Below are 22216 nucleotides of genomic sequence, written 5' to 3'. Positions count from 1 at the left end.
AGACAGTGAGCTTCAGCCAGCCTGGACTGCAAAAGAGACCATTGCTGAACTGAAACCAAGAAGCAAACATCCTAACGACAACCAAATAAAAGAAGTGGCCTGGGATTGAAGACTACTACTTTAAGACATAAAGATAAAACCTGTGAAAACAAAGCCCACTGGCTCTACTGACCACAAAATTAAACATCTACAGAGAAACAAAAAAACAAAAAAGTTGGCAGATAGCACTGAAGAAAATACACAGGACCCAGCATCTAGAAGCAAAAGGCAGAAAGAACAATCTCAGAGCTTCACAAGGCTCTTGGCTCTTTCTGGGGGTCAGGTATGAAATGGTCTGCATTGTCTTCACTACTAGAGTTTGTGTCAGGAGCATAGTGCAAGGTGTGAGCATGAGTGTGTGTGCAAGAGTGTGAGTATCTCTGTGTGTGAGTGTATGTGTGAGAATCTGTGAGTGTGTTGAGAATGTGAGTGAGTTTATGTATGTGTGTGTGATTGTGTGTCTGTGTTTATATGAGAGTTGGGAGGGTGTGAGTATGTTTCTGGGTGAATGTGTGTCTGAGTGTGTCTGTATGGGTGTGTGAATGTGTCTTTAATGTACCTGTGCATATGTATATATGTGAATGTGTGTATATGAGTGTGTGAATGTGAGTATATATGTGTGTTAATCTGTCTTTGATGTGTTTGTGAATATGTACATGTGAGTGTGTGTATATGAGTGTGTGTGAGTGTATGTGTGTGTATATAAGTATGTGTGTATGTGAGTGTGTGTGCATGTATGTGTGTGTGAATGTGGTTTTGATGTGACTATGTGTATATGAGTATGTATGTGTGTGTGTGTGTTTACATAGACCCACGTTAAAGCAGAATTTTGCTGCTGTCTGCTCTGCATGGCCTAATTTTCCATCTAGGCTTGAATGTTACCTTACTAGTTTGTGCTTTACCATTTATACAAGTGAATGAATAGAGGTAATTCTTTCATAGTTTATTGAGGCCTAAAAGTGAAGTTGTTCCTGAATAAATGCAAAATAAGTAACAGTAAAAAAAATTGTAAAGTTGGCTGTGTTGCTTTAAATTTTCTTATGAAATCACATAGTCTAATCTAACATACCATATTACTAGTCATTCAGAGTCTAGATCGATGGTGGAAAACCTTGGCTACAGAGAGCAACAGATGGTGAGGAGTTCAGTTTTGTTTGTTGTCTAAGTTCTGATGCCCAATGCATGCTTCCAAAGATTTAAATGTAGGGGGGTGGGGATCACAGAGAGCTTCTAACATGTAGTGACTTAGCTTTGAGTTTGTTATGTCAGCCATGATGCTTAGAACAGAGATTTCAGAATTTCAGGTCTGTATTAACTGCAGGGTTCTGCCTGTTCTGGACAACTTTCTGTCCTTTAACCAATGTCAGAAGTGTGTGTGTGTGTGTGTGTGTGTGTGTGTGTGTGTGTGTGTGTGTGTATGTGTGTATGTGTGTATGTGTGTATGTGGATGTATGTGGTGTAGTGTGTGTGTGTGTGTGTGTGTTTATGTATGTGGTATGGTGTGTGTGTGTGTCTGTGTGTGTGTATGTATGTGGTGTGTGTGTGTGTGTGTGTGTCTGTGTGTATGTGGATGTATGTGGTATAGTGTGTGTGTGTGTGTATGTATGTGGTGTGGTGTGTGTGTGTATCTGTGTGTGTGTGTCTGTGTGTGTGTATGTATGTGGTGTGTGTGTGTGTGTGTGTGTGGTGTGTGTATGTGCCCGCACACGTTACATACATGCATATAGAACCTCTGCCATCTTCAGGGATGAACTTTGGTAGTCAGGTGGACAATAAAAGCTCTCAGCTTCTGCTGTATTTTAGAACTTGTGACAGTATTTGCAAGAATACTAATCTTTGGGAAGGGATTTCATTGGGAACTGGGATTCTCGGTCTCTCAAAAGGAAGTCTGACTTATACAAAGCTGGGCTGCCTATCAACCTCTTGATGAGTAAATTCCCACCGTTTTCTGCCTCCAGCAAATATGAACCCTCTTTCAACCCTCAGGGACACTGCTGTTCCTGTGTGACACTTGAAGAGGAGCAGAAGGACCTTTGGGTCTTCAGCATCCCTGCAGACACTAATGTTCTATCAGATACTTGTTTTCTCTGAACACTTCCTGTATCCTACCAATATCAATTTTCCTAAAGGCTGTTTAGAATGATATATAACAACCTCCCCATGATGGACTGTCACCTTCCCAATTGTAACAGAAACCACCATTTTTATCTCACTTGCTTGTTCTATAGCTACTGAGCTCCCGTAATGTACCAAACATTTCTTGGCACAGGAATGCTCAGGAGTCCATGGGATCAGGCCCTTCTTTCATGGAGCCTGTGGTACCCAGGAAGTCAGCCTGTGGTACATGAAATACATGATGTTGAACCCACAACACTTCCTCTTTACAGAATCTCACATTGACATCTGATAGGAGGTAGGAACTGATTCTAGGAGGTAAGGACTGACAGCCAAAGATTAACCATTATAATCAGCTTCTTGAAGGGAGGGAAGCACCTAGAAGCCTCCATTTCATCAAGAGACTAAAGTTAGTTATTTCTTTATAGTAGTTTTCTTCCAGTGTTTTGTATTGAGAAATATATATATTTTTTATGACTGTGGTAGATAATCTGATTGTCAACTTGATAGGGTCTAGAATCACCAATGAAACTAATATCTGGGAATATCTATAAGAGTGTTTCTTCATGAAGTCAATTAAGGTGGGAAGATCCACCCCAAATGTTGTGGGCAGAATAAAACAGAAGACAAGGTGAGGGCATGGATTTATTTCTCTCTGCTTCCTAACTGTGGACACAGTTTGATCATTAGCCTCGTGCTTCAGTCACCATGACCTCCTGTGTAGGACTGTCACCATGACCACCTGTGAAGGACTGTCACCATGAAACCCTCTGAAGGACTGTCACCCTGACCTCCTATGAAGGACTGTCACCCTGACCTCCTATGAAGGACTGTCACCAGGACCTCCCTGTGAAGGACTGTCACCTTGGCCTCCTATGAAGGACTGTCACCATGACCTCCTGTGAAGGAGTGTCATCACTACTTTCCTGTGTAGGACTGTCACCATGACCTCCTGTGAAGGACTGTCACCATGACCTCCTTTGAAGGACTTTCACCATGACCTCCTATGGACGACTGTCACCATTACCTCCCTGTGAATGACTGTCACTCTTCAATCTTTAAGAGAAATCAGCTCTTCTTTCCTTAAGCTGCTGTCTATGATTTTGTCATAGCTTTCAAACTAAGGAGTCAGACTATTTCACAAACCTGTTCACCTGTAGACTTTAAGACTCTTCAGGACATGCATTTTTTAAATACAAGTTGTTATTACCACAGAACTCCATCAGCTCATTCGAGTGTTGCCTCTAGCTGCTTCACCAATAACAGAAGGATGGGGTGCTGCAAACAGTATTTCAGGAAGACTAAGCTCTGATCTTTCCCAGGCACATTGCTGAGCCTCGTTTCCTAGTGCTCACTTGCTATCAGAGTGTTCTGTTGGTGCACGTGGGCATAGGTTAGGCCATGGTTCCTTCCCTGGATCCTAGCAGGCACTTTCACAAAAACCTTCATGGTCAACTCATTGATTTGACAGCAAATATCACTTTAACACTATGGAGACAAAAATATTTTAAGAATGTATAGTCTTTGGCAAATCATTCAGTAATGAACAGCAGGCCAAGAGGCATGGGAAGGATACAGTATCCACTATTCTTTCAGACTTTTATATCAGGACTCTCCAAACATGTTTGGGAAAGCATTAGTACTTATACATTGTACATCTGTGATAGTTTGCATGTTTGGCCCTGGGAGTGGCACTATTAGGAAGTGTGGCCTTGTTTGAGTAGGTGTGTCATTGTGGGCTTGGGCTTAAGACTCTCACCCTAGCTGCCTGGGAACCAGTCTCCCACTAGTAGCCTTCAGATGAAGATGAAGAACTCTCAGCTCCTCCTGCACTATGCCTGCCTGGATGCTGCCATGCTCCTCACTTGATGATAATGAATTGAACCTCTGAACCTGTAAGCCATCCCAATTAAATGTTGTCTTTTATAAGACTTGCCTTGGTCATGGTATCTGTTCATGGCAGTAAAACCCTAACTAAGACAGATGTTGGTACCAGGGACTGGGCTATTGCTGTGATAGGTCTGACCATGCATTTGTTCAGAAGAATGTGGATTTGGGGATTTTGGATTTGGAAATCAGTGGTATGCTTTAAAAGGAGCTTAATGGGCTATGCAAGAAAGAATATGAAAGACTTTGTTACTGAGAGTAATTTGAATTGTGCAGACCTGACCCAAGAGGTCTCAGTGGAGAATTTCACCATATGACCTAGAGACTGTTTTTGTGGTATTTTGGTGAAGAATGTGGCTATTTTTTGCCCTTATCTGAAGAGTCTGTCTGAGGCTAAGGGGAAGAGACTCAGATTAATTGCATTGACAAATGAAATCTCAGAGACAACCATCATAGACTTTGTTCTCTGGTTAAGACTCATGAAGAGCATTTTAAACAAGCATAGCAAAATGAGAAAGAGAAATATAAAATATATGGTTGGAGCATTAAGGGGGCACCAGGAAGTGAAACAGAGCTGAATCCTGTGTTCAGGAATATTAAATTGAATTAAGGGAGTAGTGACCTTGGGGCAAGATCCCACCCATCTAAGTTTAGGTTCAGGCTAGCTAGTACTAGCCTTTAATTCCAGAAGGCAAAGCAAGCAGATCTCTTGAGTTCAAGGTCAGCCTAGAGCAAGTTCTAGGTAAAACAAAAACCTTAAATTGTGGACCAAACCTTTAATCCCAGTGTTTGGGAGACAGGCATGTAGATCTCTGAGTTGTCCTTATTACGAGTTGCCTTGGTGTCTGTTCACGGCACTAAAACACTAACTAAAACAACATCTAAATTCGTTCATATTTAAATAGGAATGGTAGAAATGGTTTCTAACATTATAAAGTTGAACTTCTATAAAGTATAAAATGCCCATGGCTCTGTTCTTCATGTAGTCATGGCATCAAGCTCCCACAGTTTCATCTATGCAGTGGGCACTACGGGGGTTCCACTGTGAAGGCCTCCTCGGACTGAACAAATTTGGTCCCTCTACCTGGGCTGGAGTGAGGTAAGAGTTCCTGCATGGGAACTGCTCTCAACTGCAGGAAGCACCGAACCAAGATTGAAGAGGGACTGTACTGTTGTGGGGCTAGAGAGACCTGTCCCTTCCACACTTCCTCCGTTGCCCCGTGGCTCCCCTAAGGTCTGTGTGGTGTGCAGCTTTAGCAGCAGCTGTGCCACACCCCAGCTTTTCTCTCAGCTCAGTGTTATTGTCAAAGCCCGTCCTAACAAACAGGCAAACACTGAAGAGCTTCCTGAGGACCCTGACCTCAGACATCTGTTGTCAAAGGAACACGTCTAAGCTTTGCTTTAGCATTAGAAAAATATTGTATCTTTCCTTTAAACTTATATTTCCATGCCACTTTGCAAACAGAATCTTGTGCTCTGCGTATCTCTCTCTATTCTGGTTTTTTAATGCTCTTCCTGACACATTTCTCTGCCACTAAACTAATATATATGTTAAATTTTAATTTAAAAAAATCCCTATGACCATGAGGCTTTTTTGTATTAAATTTCTTCTAGATTGAGTACCATTGGATTAGAAGTTCACATTTGATCAAGATCACATACATGCATCATAAATTTTAATAAACATCACACATAAAAACATATCTCTGAGAATGAGTGACTTATATTTTTAATTAGTTTATGTGACTGTGAACAAACATTATTGACTGCTAAAATGAGAGTAAAGTATCAGTTTTACCCATGTGGTATTTTATTTTTATAGATGTAAAAGACACAACATTTATGCATATCACATAAGAAGTAGAAGGATACAATGGAGCTTGTAACATTGTACAATACACTTCATAGAAACTCCTCATGGCTAATTTAACTAAATTTACAAGAAAATAAACTACTACAAAATGTTTTTCTTTAATACAGTATCAGCTGAAGGTTCAGTCTGGTCCTCAATTAGTTTTGTGGGAAGCAAATGACTTCAACTATTCCAGAAGATTCTGTTAATCATTCATTAAAGCTAGTTCCTTCAATGCATATCACATCTCATCTCTTTGTCTAAACTGGGTCATTCGATGACCAGCAAACCACAGTAAAATATAACGTGGGTGGAGACTTAGCCTCTGTGGTCAAGGAAGTGTAGAGGATAGAGAACATGGACGGCCGTGACCACAGGCTGGCCATAAGGTCATTCTAAGACAATGTGCTCCTGGAGGTCCAGCCTTGGCAATAAACCATGAAAAGATCCATCGCCCCTCAGGGGTGTTTTCATAGCAGCTTGAAGGTCTCTCTGTTACCACAGTACCCAGACCTCTGAGAACCTAGAAGGTTTCTCCCATCATGTATGAGTCCTTACCACACCTTTAATTGTAAGTATGCACTATATAAAGACCAGGAGACATCTGCGAAGCAGATAGCCCGACAGCAGGTTGTCTCTTAGAATTTTCTCTGTACTTCCTTTTCATTTTAAAAATGGGTATACTGCCACATTCCAAAATATTGTAAGGGTCACACAGATGGCTAAAGAGTCTGAGCAGCCTGGAAGAAATTATAAAAACACCACTTGACTATCAACTACCCGCACTTTCATCTCTTAAGATGAGTCCCCCATTTATTGTGGCGGACATAGTTTCCCTGTCATCGGGTGTACTGGAGAAAGAAAATTGAACAAAAGAAAAACCAGGGAAGGGTTAGGTAGAGTGGTTTCTGAAGGGTTAGTTTGGAAGTGATTCTTAAAGAGTTCCAGCTTTATTTATTCCCATTCTCTGGTGCCTCTTCTTAAACCATGGTGACAGAGAATTTCTTTTTCATGACAAAATCGTGTGTAGAGAAGGACTGAAGGAAATATTACTCGAGGTCACAGCAACATCTCCTGAGCGTCCTTGAGCCTGCTCAAATATTTTACCCACTAAATACATTCCTTTGAGATTTTTCTCTTCTTTGTTCAAACAATCATTTTCCAAGGGCACGAATGGTGGCAAATTATTGATCATAAGGAGGGTAGAGAATTCACCTATGCTGTAAATTTACCTCAGTGAAGTTTATAAAGTGATGGGAAAGGCTTTCTTCAAAATTCAATCGAAAAGCCCAATTCTTTCTAAGTTTCCTTGGCAGTCTGTCATCTCCTGAACCGTGTAAAACTCCTTATTCTTTGATGAACACTGGATGAAAACACTACACACACACACACACACACACACACACACACACACACACACACACACACATACACACACACTGTTAGGAGATGTATTAGTAGGATATTTTCTCCTTCAACAGAAACATGTGGAGACCAACACTTAGTGTCCTAGTCTAGAATCTTCCTAGATATAAAGTCTGGTGTTTCCAAAGCTAGTCTAAGGTAGAAGTTATGTGACCTGAGATTGACCATGACTTCAGACAGGCACTTAACTACACTGACCTCCTGTTCACACTTGTAGATAAAGTGGTGAGAATAACTCTCCTCTCTGGCATTATCCCAGGAATCTAGAAGATGCAGATGAAGGCAGGCAGGCAGTCTGCAAACCCATGCACTTAAAAGTACAGCCCAGTAAGGCTGCCCTCCTTTATCTGTTCTTGTCATTCAAATTCTACAAGAAAATAATACAAAACATCTTAAAAGTCAACTCTTCTTTTCCAAAGAAAACTCTCCTGTCAAGCCTGCAAATGATTACTTTTTTTTAAATAATGAATAAACTATGGTGAAGAAATCAGTTTTGCTAAACATAATTTTATTGGTGTAGTATTTGCAGAGATAAAATTTACTCAATCAAAACATCACAACACTGAATTTCACAGTTAAACCCACATGCAGACTGTAGAATTACACTACAGGCTGGGTTGATGGAAGGTGTTAAATATAAAAATAATCCAATGCAATTTCCATTTAACACATCACACAAAACTCGTTTTTCAAAGTGATTAAGGAGTTTGCAATCTTTCTTATCAGTACTGTGTTTTAAAGTGCTCTGTGGTAGCGGGCAACACCAGGGGCAAATCCTGTGTAGGGCACAGTCATGCAGATGAGTAACACACGGAACCAGATGTACGGCAGATGAGATCCAGCCCGCAGACCAGAGCACGGGGCGGGGAGGCTCAGGTTGGAGTCCATCAAATGGATCTTCAGTGGGGAGGGGCACGTCTTCCAAAAGCACTGCACACAACCATACTGAAATGAGCTGGAGGGTGGGTTCATCAATCTTACGGTGACCACCATCTCCTTCAGACGATCACCCAGGAAGACACTTGGATCAGGAAAGGCCTGGAGACAGAGATGAGCTTGACAGCGCTTCGGTGATTTGCTTTGTAACCAAGATGAGATCTCAATTGTGACAATGACCTGCAGTGTTCAGGCTGTGGAACACTTTAGAATCACCTCCAGGGTTTCCTATAACAGCAGTTTCTACCCCATTCTCCCCAAACTCTATGCAGTTTCTAATTATGAGAAGAAGCAGGTGCTAAGCTCAATGTGCTGGCATTCCTGATGAGATGATCTGTCCGCTCTCTGTGCCAATATGTCTGCTCTGGGTACAGCTCTGCCTATCAGTAATTATCACAAAGCTCCATTGTTCATCAAAATTAAAACCATCTATAACAACAGGACACCTTGACGATAGGAACACAAGGCAGACGGCAGACCACATGACTCCTCAACTTTGGCTACATAATAGAATCAAGAAAGAATTAAAATATTGATGCATTTAAAACTAGATATATCTGAAGCTTTTATGGGGCAAGAGTTCACTCATAAAAGTGCCCCGTAAAAGGTTGCTTCTCCTCCTGGCTGGGAAATTGCTGTCTTGGAAATTTTTCATCTCCTTACTTTTAAAAAGGGGTCAACAGTGTGAGCTTTGGAGCTTGGACTGTGTTCAAGGAAACCCAGCCCTTTAGGACAAGCTGATACTCAACAAGGGAATGTTATCTGGGGGCCATCTGGAGAGTGATTGTGACTGCTGGCTTACTGTGGGGTCACTCAGGTTTGAAATAACAACCCTGGAGGGAGTGTAGGCTGCTGATCTTCAGGATGACATCAGGTACAGAGAATGTAAGATAGACTACGTTTTCCCAGAGTGCGTGTGATAGACCATGTCTTCTTAGAGTGTGTGATGGACCATGTCTTCCCCCTATGCTATGGTCATCACACTTCTCTCTCACTTACCTAGACTATATACATATCTCATTTATATTTGAGCAGCCTGGTAGATAATACTCCCAAGGACAAAATGCTGAGAGCCACACGTTTCTACTCCACCAGAGAAAACAGGACTCAAACACACACAAAGAGCCTTTTCAGGAAGGTTTCCACATTACCTTCCCCACCCCACCCCCAGGTGTAAATAAGAGGAGGCAACCTTTCCAAGAGACAGAGAGTTTCCAAGGTGGCTAAACATACAATCCCCATGTATGAAATTGGGGGTCATATGTAACTGACAAATAAAAAGTGATTTAAACAAAACCAAGCCATCAGGGCTCACATTCTGGTAATCTTTGGTAAAAGTCAAATGTTTGAATAAATCATCACTTTACTTTAAATATAGCCACACTAACTGTGTGGAATGCTCAGTACCACCACCCCCCAGTTCTCTGTTTGGGACCATAGCTCCCTTGAAGGGACATCCACTTGAGCTATTTGACCATGGTTACTAACCTACTGACGAGTATCTACAATTGAGACCAGCTCAGGCCGGCAGTGAGTTAAAAGAAACTGAACTCCCGGCGAAGAACCTGCCTCAGTCTGTTCCCAGTCTCTGACTTTAACCATGACAGTTTCACAATATTCTGGGGAGGGAAAGATAGCACTGATGATCAAATCACTCAAAATAAGAGTAAGTATGTGCTATCGATGTGGTGATATCTTGGAAACAACTGACTCTGTAAAATAAATATACTTTGGTGTTTACTAACACCATTCAAAAGTTAGGTATTTTAAACACTGTATATTAAATATGGATAGCATTTGTAATCTGTGCATGGAAACAGACATTTATTAAACTGTGTAGGACATCAGAGATAGAAGCATAGAGGCATTACAAGATGAAATGGCCACAGACATGCTTCATCCCATCCTTCAAGAACCAACGTGCTTGTGGTGATCTGGGAGGAGTGGAGGGTGCAGAGTTTATGTGTATGAAAGAAAGCTAACGTGGAGAGTTCTAAAGTGACTTTTAACCCTTTATTTCCGGGCTCTGTAGCTGAGGGCACATTCTTGTCTGTATGCTTTTAAAATTCTTATACAATATATTTTGGTCATATTCTTTCTCTGCCCCGAGCTCCTCAATGTCCAACTTCTCTCTATATTCTGTATTTTGTCCTTGAGCCTTGTGAGACAGACATACAGACCTCACTTCAGAAAACCCCACTTACAAAGATGGGATATGAGTAAAGGGCCACACAGAGAGCTGGTCAGCCTCCTCTGCATCCTTTAGTGCCTCCCCAAGTCCACCAGACTCCTCAGGCCAGCTTGGGGCTAAGCAGCACGGAAATGAAGAGCACATAAGAACATAGGAGACATCAGTGAAGCCTGCGTCACAGACCCATGCAAGCTTCTAGATGTCCTGGAAACACACCAGACTGGATCTCACCAGCCGTCACGGGACCTCCTACTCAGCTGTACTCAAGGGAACACCGGCCTTCTCAAGTTCTCCTTGCAGTCTCTTCAGATGCTTCTCCTGAGTTCTAGAAAAATCGAGTTTCCTTGGAGGTGCTGCCTCTAGACACACTCTGCCAAGCGGTCTCTGTCTGAGACACTGACCCTCTGAACTCTTCAGCTAATTGATGTTCCTCCTCCTTCCTTGCAGCTCCTGTCTCTTCCGCAGCAGTACCTGTACCTGCGCGCTCAGAAGCCTTCTCTCCTCCTGACTCTCTGTCCTCCCCTGCCTTTGAGTCCTGCACTTCAGGAGCCTGTTCCTGTCCCATCTCCACTATAGCCCCTGCTGATGTCACTTCCTCCACCACTGCTACCTTCTCCGTTCTTGGCGTCATGTCCTCGGTCACTGTCCTTTCTTCAGCTGCTGTTCCTCCTGGAGCCTCACCTGCCCTGTCCCAGGTTTCCTTTTGAACATCTGCAGAGGAGGAGAACACAGGGATCCCATCCGCTGACTTTGATTTTGTGGACTCCTCCCTCTGCTCTGCAATTGTTTCCCTGACTCCTCCTCCCTGCGGATTCTCCTCAGCCTCAACTGTCCTGTCTCCCATGGTCCAGTTCTGCCCTGTCAGACTTTCAGTCACTGTCCCTGGAGAGCACTCTTTATCCTTGCTCCATTCCCCCTGAAGCTTCTCACCCTCGGCTTCTCTACAGACCACCACTGCCCTGGTGAGCCTTTCCTCAGGAAGATTTCCCTGGGTCATTCTCATGATGGCCCCTCCTTGTACTTGCAAAGGCCCATCTTCCTCCAGCCTCTCTGGCCCCACACGGCTGTCCAGCTCCTTGGCAAACCACTCTTCCCCTCTGGCTGGTCCCTGCGCTTTGTCTGCTGGCTCAGGTCCAGGAGCTCCTAAGAGCCCTTCTCCGTCACGGCTGAGGCCCCTCCCTGGATACCACAGAGTCTTGCTGTCCTGGCCTGGCAGCTCTTCTCCTCCTTTGTGTTCTGTGGTTGTGGCGTCACTCTCTTTTGATGATTTCTCAAACTGAGGTGTTGCTTCAAACAAGGCAATGGTTCTTTCTTTGGGGGGATCTTCTAGAAGCTTCGTAACCTCCCCCAACTCAGTTGCCCCCATGGCTTCTGCGTCCGCTGCATCAGCCTCCATCTCATGGCAGGATGTACGGCTCTCTTCCTCAAAACCCACTTCCCTCACTGTGCCCTCTTCCCCTTTAGCCTTTTGCTCTCTTAATAAGCCTTCTGTCTTCAGCACCTTGGCCCCTGTCTCCTCTTCTCCTTCAGATCCAATTTCCCTCAGAGGTGGCGTGGGCCTCTCAACTCCCTCCTTGTCTCCAGCTGCTGCTATTTCCCCAGGGAACACTGCTGGCAGATCCTGTTCCCTGGCGGATTCTGTGTCAGCTTTGACTCCCTCCCTTGTTGTGCCTTCCTTACAGAGTTCCTCATGGTTGCCCCTGAAAACCTCCCTGGGGCTTGCTGGAGCTTCTGTTGAGGAGCTGAAGGGAGCTTCTGCTTCCAGAAATTCCTTCCTCTCCGTTGCTGCTCTCTCTCCTCCAAGTACTCTCTCTTCAGAACCATCCTTTCTCTCTGGCCCCGTGTCCTCCACAGGCCCCATGACCTCTAGCTTTTTAAGAACTCTCTCTTCACCTTGGTCACCATCTGGTTTGGGAGAGCCTACCTCCCTCTCAGCCTCCTTCACTTCAGAAGTGCCTGCTTCTTCCAGAACTGCTGCTTCCCCAGGAGTCTCTGAGCTGAGCCCTGTGCTGTCTGTGAACGCTGCCTTCTCCAATTCTCGCCCCCTTTCAGAAACTGCTCTTCCTTTCTCCATTCCTGTCTGCAGTAAGGCCTGGATGTCCGGGTCCTCATCCCTCTGCCTTTCTGCAGCCTGCTCTACACTTAGAAACACAGAGCCTTCTGCTACTACCTTTTGGGTGGGAATCAAATGCTCCTCCCCATGCCTGCTACTTCCTTCTGTGCCTGCCTCTGCCTCACTAGCTATGCTCAGATGGCACTCCCCTTTCTCTCTACACTGTTCTGCTGATGGCAGTAGATCTCCGGTAGGGCTCCTCTCCCTTAACGGAACCTCTGAAATCCCTGCTTTCCCACGCAATCCCATATCCATGTCAGCAACCTGGACATGCCAGGTACCATCTTCCTCCATTCCTGCTTCCTCCCTCAGTCCCCCATCCACGTCGGCATTCTGAGGACAGCAGGTACCATCTTCCTCCATCCCTGCTTCCTCCCTCAGTCCCCCATCCACGTCGGCATCCTGAGGACAGCAGGTACCATCTTCCTCCATCCCTGCTTCCTCCCTCAGTCCCCCATCCACATCGGCATCCTGGGGACGGCAAGTACCATCTTCCTCCATCCCTGCTTCCTCCTTCAGTCCCCCATCCACATCAGCATCCTGGGGACAGCAGGTACCATCTTCTACCATCCCTGCTTCCTCCCTCACTCCCACATAGGCATCAGTATCCTCAGGCTGGGAAGAGTCGTCTTCCTTCATGGCTTCTTCCTTCACTCTGCTCATCTTTTGTGCAGCTTGCTCTGGTTGCTCATGTGAGCCAATGGCTGCTCTTTCCTCTACCACTAGATTTCCATTTGGTGCCAAGAGAGAGAGAGAGAGAGAGAGAGAGAGAGAGAGAGAGAGAGAGAAAAAGAGAGAGAGAGAGAGAGAAACAGGTCATTTAGATCAAAGCAGAAAATAAAATATACAATTTTATAGGATATATATGAGATTTTATATGTCATCAAGGGGACACTAAAGTATATATCAAACATTTCTTCAGTTGATAAGACTTTGTTAACTAACATGGACCATGATTGGAAAACGCCTTTCCTTCATTATGAAAAGAAATGCTTACAAATTTAGTGGACACATTAATATAAAATTTGAACATTACCCATGTTGAAGAGAGCAAACACAACTTTCTCCAATACTCTTATATCTTATTATCAATAAATTATCTCACATGTAAAATGTACAACATACTATACTTTCATTTCAAATATTAACATTTGAAAAAACATTTTACAATAGGCAGAAAAGTATTTAGGTGTCTTAAAACTCATAGCCCCCTCAAGGTCAAGAGTGTGTCTACTTTAGTAGACATTTAGATCCAGAGCCATAGTCCAGAGGTAGCAATTACATCACATAGTACCCCAATATGGTAAAGCATCTCTGGTTAGATTCAGTCATCAAAAATCTTTATTGTTGAGGTATGGCATTTCAGTAGAGATGCCAGTTTGTATTCCGTGTCAGGTTACATGTCATTTATGCTTGGAAATTGATTACATTTGTCAAAACAGACCCACAGCGTAAGAGTAGACATTTGGTGTGGGACAGTGTACAGCATTAACAACACTTCTACAACACTGCTGAAGCATTTCATGAATTCTGATGCAAGACTCCCTGGAGAATCAGGGTCTACAGGTCTGCTATATCTTTAAAGGCCGCTGGGTTTCTGAGTATTTAGCAGGTCATGTGTCCTTCTGAATGATGCACGCAGGACATGTGAAAGTGAGTGACAGCAAATTTCTAACTGGAGACTCAGAGAGGTAGAGGTTCCAAGGCAGTGTCTCGCTGTGTCCATTACCTTAGTGATTTATTAAATGTTAAATCTGATGTATGGTTGTGTTTCTGTCTGATGTGTGCGTGTCCACAGCAACACCTAACGAGGTCACAGGGCACCTCTGTGGAAATCAGTTCCCTTGTTCCCCCTTCCTGTGTGTTACAGGGGTAGAATTCAGTCATAAGACTTAGCACAGGAGGTGTCTTTACCTACTGAGGTATCCCTTCAGTCCAGCTACTCTAATAGTTTTCATTTACAAACTAAAGTTAGGACTGGGAAGACAGTTTGTTCAGTAAGGCATGCTGTGCCCAGGTGCTGTAGTCCACACTGATATGTTGTGCTAGGGGTCAGGGAGTAAGTGGGCCATGGGGATTGCTGGCCTGTTCCCTCTATGTTAATTGAAGAGCTCCAGGTTCAGTAAGAGATCAGTCTCGAAACAAACCAAACACAACAACAAATGAAACAAGATGAACAATGCTTTAGAAATGACAACCAAGGGTGACCTCTGACCTATATACACACATGGACATTCACTCACACATGCAGGTACACACACACACACACACACACACACACACACACCAACGTGGGCATCGTGGTGGTTTGGATGAGAATGAATCCCCAAAGTTCATGTATTTGATTATTCAGTCATGTGGTTTGAGTACTTGTTGGAACTGCTTGGGAAGGATTAGGAGGTGTGGAGTTTGGGTTTGGGATTTCCTCCCTATGCCCCATTTCTTCCACTCTTCAATAGTAATATATGTTCTGTGCCATTGTGTATTATAAGCATTGATTTAGGGTTTTTTATTTTACAGAGGTTTAGAATTAAGACATTGCCTTGAGGATCAGAAGGCACTATAGGGACTCTTGAAGTAGGATTAAGTTAGTTATGCATTATGGCATTATGAAGTGGCTACAGGCCTATGGGGACAAGGAATTAGAATTTGGTAGGATGAATGAGAATGCCCCCCACCATAGGCTCATATATTTGAATACTTGGTATCTGGTTGAAGGAACTGTTTTAGAAAGAGTAGAGTGTGGCTTTGTTGGAGGAGGTATGCCACTTTTGTGTTTGTTTAGTGAGCTTTGAAATTTCAAAAGACTAGCCACTCTCAGTATTCTCTCTGTGCCTCCTCCTTGCACATCAAGATGTGAGCACTGGGTGGCCCGTGTTCAGCCATCATATGTTCCAGTCCTCTCAAACCATAATGCAAAATTAAACCATTTTCTTTGATAAGTTACCTTGGTGTGATGTCTATTCTTGGTTGTCAACTTGACTGCACCAAAAATTAATATAAAATGCAAAGCACTGTACACACCCATGAGGAACTTTTTAATTAAATCATTTTAAAGAGGGAGACTCACTTGCAATCCAGATCTTTGAGGTGGGAAAATCCACTTTTAATCTGGCCATACCTTCTACTGATAGCCTACATAAAGGACATGAAAGAAGGAAGCTCTCTCTTTGCTTGTTTTCTTGCCCTCTCTAGCAGGTCCATTTCTTCATTGGCACTGGAGCCTACTTCTTCAAAATTCAAGCATCTGATAAAGACTGGATGGGATTGTTGAGCTGAACAATCATTATTGAATTAGCTGGAGCACAGTCTAAAGATCATTCTAATAAATCCTCTTTCTATATATATAGAGAGATAAATTTTATACATTCTGTTACTTTAGGAAACCCTGACTAATACACTTGGTCATGGTGTTTTGTCACAGTAATAGAAAATTACACAAGACAGACAGACATATACATATACATGTACATATACACACAAAAGAACGCATGTATAGATCCTATGAATTATAATAAATTATTCTTCCACTATATCATGCAAACTTATGCAAACATATCTTCCTTATTTTCTTTGCTCATTTGTATTCTCAACATGTTTGTGTTTGTTTAGTGTATGTGTGAGGAGTGATTGTTTGCATACCACAGTGCACACTGTGGATGAATTAGACTTTCTTCTTGGAGCCCAGCCTCCTCAAGAACATCCTTGTCTATATTGTGTGTTTGGGAGGTTCACCGGAATTCCTCTAAAGGGGTGTCCGCTCCAATAGTTCTCTTCCCCCACTGTGTAGATTCCAGGGATGGAACTCGGATCACCATGTTTGATAATAAGTCCTTTACTTTCTCAGCTTGACCTTGCTTGTACTTTTTAGTAACTATGTTATCTATAGTACTGCTAGTGACAACCTAAGAGAAACCAAAGCCCTGTTCTTATCTTTCCCCTTCCCCTCCACACACCCTACAATGTTGATACTCCACCACTTCTTCAAACACATCCTTTTGTTGTCTGCCTCAGTCTTTTGCCAAGTAGTCCTACAAACCACTTAGATGGCAGGCAAAAAGAGCTGACATGACATTCCCTTAAAATTTATATTTAGAAATATATTTTTATATTTTTACAAAGATGTAAAATTTTAATAATCCAGGTCTGTCAATGAAGCTAAGGTTGGCTTTTATGAGGCATCTACTCATATGGCATTCAACTGGCAATTTCCAAAACTGTACATAAGAGCTCTGGAAGAGATATGTAGAGCCAAACTGTCTGCACAGATGGCATATAGCAAAGTCACCTGAAAAAAAGATGTAGTCCATTTTTATTTCACTATGGACTATGACTGATTTAGAACACAACTATGTTGGCACAATGGTGAACACTCCAGGATGTCAAGTTTCTTCTTAGTTTATCTGTTACTGTTCAAATTCCTGCATAAAATGTTATTGAAAAGTCAGTTATGGAAACACTTAAATAAAGTCATCTGGTTTTTAAACCTGCCCTCTAAATTTATGGATTAATTAAAGAGCATTCATGAAAACAGGAGAATAAAATTGCCTAGTCACTACATAATAATATACTGTCTAAATTCTGGGAGAAAATGTGCTAATGACACCCAGCTGAGCTATTATATGAACATACCAGCAGAGAGAAGTCAAACAGAACATTCCCAAAGCACAAGAGAGTGGGTAATTGAAGCCTTCCACAGAGATAACAGTGAGTAAAAAGATTAGTTTTCATGGCAATCTCATGAGCTTTGAGGAAGCATTTTACAGAGCAATATTCATCAACAGGTCCACTGGATCTGTGCCTGAGCATGTGCCTAGAGGAGGGGGTCAGATAGGCCTAGTGCACATGTATTTCTTATGTCTACTAGTTACATGAACCTAGCAAATGGCACCTCTCTAAACTTTCATTTTCTTGTCTATAAAATGGTAGTGTCCATATTCAGCTGGCAAAATTCTTGTGGCAATCCACAGTTGTTTGTGTGAAGTGGACATACTGCATCTGGCTTTAAGAGCCTCATGACTCCCCCCTCTTTCTTCCCACGGCCTTTGATGAACTAGACTTTCTTCTTGGAGCCCAGCCTCCTCAAGAACATCCTTGTCTATATTGTGTGTTTGGGAGGTTCACCAGAATTCCTCTAAAGGGATGTCCACTCCAATAGTTCAGGTTTACTCTCCTGTGACTCCACATACTGCAAATGTTACCTGACCCTTTCATGCTGCCCAAGGAGCAAGGAAGACTCTCATGTACCTTCTGCAGCATCCATGAAGCTGTCTCATCATGCTTGATAACTTGCATTAAACACTGGAGATGGGATGATGTGGTGAATAGTATGAGTTCCCATACACACATACATTCAAACCAGAGTGATTTTGAAACATCATTAATCACAGGCAAAGGACATTGACCAGATGTGTGAGTCATGTTCATTGATTTGATGCTTAGGTGGCAATCCTAAAGAGATATCAGTCCCATTATACAACGACAGCACTGAATTCTTCCCTAATTCTGAAAAGACTGAAAAATTTACATGAACCCTTGTAAAGTATGGCCTACTAGAGCTCTTAATGTCCATTACCTTGTTAGCTAAAGGAAATCCACCTGCTTGGTCAGTTAATGGAGAATACGGTGATAACATGTGACTAATCTGAAAATTAGCACCAGGGATTTTATTTTTGTTTTTTATCTTAAGCATCAATGTATTTTTAAAAACACAGCATTTGTAGCTAATGTCAGTTTCAAAGCTCCTTTTCAGGACTCTGGACCAATTCATGACATCATCTCCCATACTCATTAGAAGAGAATAAAATTAATTATAAAGGGCAAATGAAAAAAACAAGGACTTGAAGATGAAAGACAGACGGGATAGCACCTGTGGAGAATTCCTAAGGATCTTCATGCGGTAACGGCCAGCCCTTACCTTTGCCCAGGTTGATTTCTGGTTTCCTCATGGGTGTCACCCCATCATCTGTGGGGCTACGTCCAGGAGCAGTGTTAGAGCAGCAGTGGCCAGGTTCCTGGACTTCACCTGCTATCTGTCCAACTGATTGGAGAGCACATAAAATATCAAAAAGCATAAGAAAGGCCATGGGAACACTGGCATTTCACATCATTCAAGCAAGTAGGATCAATTTAATTTAAACTGATTCACATGAAAATGTGACTTGTTTCTAAAAATAGAGATCAAACAACTTCCAAGCTGATTCTTTTTTAGAGGAAAACACAGCACACCATAGTCAGTCATGAAGGGAGGAGACACATGCAAAGAAAAACTTCCATTAAAGTAAGACAACAGCCAATGCAGCAAGTCGCCGAGTGCACATGCGATGATGACATGAGTGAAGAAGCAACCAAGATGCTTTTTGCTTTCTAGAAATGTGTGTTCTCTATTTTATGACACCAATAATTACTGCCCCTTTAGACAGCTAACCCTACTCCTGCTTACCACACCTGGAGCATTTCATCCATTAGTGGATATGATGATTTGACCCAGTGCTCACCCAATATGAACAGAAGCCACAAGAGGCTGCCATGGAATTCCTATCAGTATGACAGTATACACTCCTATACAAATTTCTTTTCTACGATACTGATTACTACCACAGACCTATGAAGAACAGAGGTCCAGGTTCAAGTTCCATGCTGTTTCTTTGGTTTACCTATCTGTCAAAACAAGATATGGAATCAAAGGTATCAGGAGGATTGAATGAAGTGCTGTATAGAGAGCATGCTGGGCTTCCCTGTACTAACAAATGCTTCTGTGTACTTGATAGCAATATCTACTGCTGCTTGACAGGGTTGATAGTAAGCATTCTGCATGTTTTACCACCTAAGCCCAAGCCAACATTGTTAACCAAATGTAAAGTCAATTACATTTGTTTTTAGTGTCTGACAATTCTGTCTTCCTCACTGCTGGCTATCTAAAGACCTGTGCCTCTTACATCATAACGCCCATGTCTATACATCACCTTGTGGTTAACTCACTCAATAACATGAGACTGAGATCTGCCTTCTGGTTCAATCTCCAGTCTGCTCCTCCATTTCTGTGCCTGTCCCCTTTCTTTTCCTTCTCTTCCCCACCTTCTAACATCATGGTCCAAGGACTATGCTTTGAGGGGAAAAAAAGAGCTATAATGCCATCTCTAACTCTTGACTAGTTTAAAATAAGTTTCTGAGACGTAGCTAATAATTTGGGAAGAAATACTGTAGATCTCAGTGGGTAAAACAATGAATTGACTATTGATCTTAATACAAATGTGGAAACAAAAAGAGGAATGTCATATAGTTCAGGAATATTTTTTACATTTTTCTTTGAGCATTAGGTTTCTTCATATGTCCAGTATTCAAGCTGAAACATTAACATACAACACAACAGTTTGGAGACCTCTTTACCTCGTGACAACTCCATTAGAGTTGGATGTGTTTTTGAGGCAGCTTTGAGGCATTAACAAATGGAGAATACAAAACTCACATATCACTTTTCTATTATAATAATGCCATCGTAACGCAATGTATTTAAGACTTAAGTAAGCAGTGGTTTGGGGATTTGCAGTAACAGTTCAGTTGACTGAATGATGGCAATCACCAAGATGTTAGGGCCGAGAACAGAGGTTGAATCAACAGCTGCTGAACAAGGCTAAATTTTTGTAGTTATCACCAGACATCTGGGTCTATCTTAAGTACCAAAATCTGCAAGGAAATGGGGCTGTTTTTGTTTTTGTTTTACTGAAAAAAAGCCAAACTCCAATGGACAAATACTACATGTGGGCTCTAGATGCAAACTCACTTTTGTGTGTACATAGGAAAGTGGGTGGTGGCTTGGAATGGAACCAAAAAGTCTTGAGGGATAGAAAAAGCAGAAAAGATCCTGTCATGGGTGAGGCATTATGTAGGAGGGGTGTTTGTGAGGGAGGAAGGGAACCAAGAAGGGAATGAGGAGGAGGGGGCAGGTTATAGTTGAACCAGAAAAAACAAGTGCATTATATATGGATGTGAATGTTGTAATTAAATCATTGTAGTGTATGTTAACTAAAAATGTTAAAGAAATATGGCTAATAGCAATATAATTAATAATAATTATATAACAATAATAAGAAACAACAGTTAAATAGCAGCCACTGGAACAAAAAAGTAGTTTTAGAAGCCATATATTCATCTCACCACTACAACTCACTCCAAGTCAATGGTGAGGCTGTCTTCTAGTGAGTCAGGCCTGAAGTTACCACCTGGCCAGTATCCTGACCTCCCCAGGGGAAGTGCTGTCGAGCTTAAGTAGCTTGTCTCAGTTCAATGCCCTCAGCTTCTGGTAGGAACTTCATCTTAGATGTGTCATGCTAAAGTAGTTATCATTTCTAAATTGAGGGCCCCAGAGCTACATGAAAAGAAAGAGGAGACTGGCTCTGGGTCTCTTGGCAGGGAGGCCATTCTGCTCCAGAGGCTCCAGCCCTGCTCAGACCTTCGATCACCTACTGCCATTGTGAAGGACAATGTTCTCGTTTCCCTACAGCTCCACCACCAATGGAAGCAGGCGTCTGGGAGCAGCTCTTACACTTCTGTGCATCCTCTCCTCCTCTCTTGTGGGAAATCACACAGAGAGATCCTTGTGTTTTTCCCTAGTGCTCTTGTCTAACAAATTCTGTGGATTGTGCAACCTCTGGATAGACAAGATGCCTGGGGTTCAAGAGAAAACCTGAAACTTTCAAAGTACAGTCCTTTACATTCTTCCTGATTTGAAACACAGTGAAGAGGGAAGCCCAGGCACAAGAGCTCATATCACCGATTGATCTCACTGGTATTCTCCAGACTGTTCTGCTTAGCCTCCTCTTGAATGCTGCCAATTCCTTCCTTCTCCTGTGCTAGAGAAACAAAATGAACTGGCCCCACCTTAAGGCATACTGAGAATACTGAGGAGCCCAACAGCAGAAGAAAATGATGCCAATGGTTTTATCTAAAACCCTTAAACCATCAAAATCCATGGAAACAGAGTAAAGACATATTGAAGTTCAGTTTCAGCCCAGTCACCTTGGAGAGTATCTTTGTGTCTTGATCATTGTAGATAATCAATTATCGTCTCAGAGACTCACCACCACAAAACTCGTAACTAACATCATGTGCCTCCACAGTGAAGATGTTCTGGTGTTACCTTTGACATTGAAGCATGGCCCACAGAACCCAGAATTAATTACAAACTCGAGGCCACAGCTGTTCAAGGACAAATTCTATCCCCCTACTGAGAGAATCATTTTTCTTAAACTTTCTGATCACGTCACTGGTCCACTCTAAAATTTCCAGTGAAAATATTTCATATGGCAGAATAAGTACTTCACAGTGATCTATAAGTCTGCCTTACCTCTGTCTGTGTCCCTGTTTCTCTGCCTTTTTACTCAAATCCATTAAACCAGCTTCCTCTCCAAACTGTCAGTAGTACCTCCCAGCCCAGGTGGCCTCCTAGCCGTCCTTCAGATCTCCTGCAGGTGATAGATTGGCTGCCCCCTGCCCTGCCTCCTGTCCCCTGCCCTGCCCCATGACCTCTACCCTGCCTCCTGCCCCCTGTCCTGCACCATGCCCCCTGTCCTGCCCCATGCCCTCTGCTCTGCCCCATGACCTCTACCCTGCCTCCTGCCCCCTGCCCTGCCCCATGCCCTCTGCTCTGCCTCATGAC

At 42.8% G+C, this 22216-nt stretch overlaps 1 protein-coding gene across 12 annotated transcripts in view; it reads right to left on the bottom strand.

Annotated features, from left to right (window-relative positions):
• Positions 1–7809: 7809 nt before the first annotated feature.
• Positions 7810–22216, bottom strand: part of Erich3 (glutamate rich 3) — a 117563-nt gene continuing 103156 nt past the window's right edge. For all 12 annotated transcript variants that reach the window (XM_031375941.1, XM_031375937.1, XM_031375938.1 and 9 more), the window contains 2 exons: positions 18476–18598; positions 7810–13280 (listed from right to left, as the gene is read on the bottom strand). In XM_031375941.1, the coding sequence (XP_031231801.1) occupies positions 10771–13280; positions 18476–18598 (2633 nt within the window). In that variant the 3' untranslated portion in view covers positions 7810–10770. The remainder of the gene's footprint in view (positions 13281–18475; positions 18599–22216) is intronic.

This window comes from Mastomys coucha, unplaced genomic scaffold (assembly GCF_008632895.1).
Source record: "Mastomys coucha isolate ucsf_1 unplaced genomic scaffold, UCSF_Mcou_1 pScaffold16, whole genome shotgun sequence".
Classification (NCBI taxonomy): Eukaryota; Metazoa; Chordata; class Mammalia; order Rodentia; family Muridae; genus Mastomys; species Mastomys coucha.
This window is presented reverse-complemented; position numbering and strand designations above follow the sequence as displayed.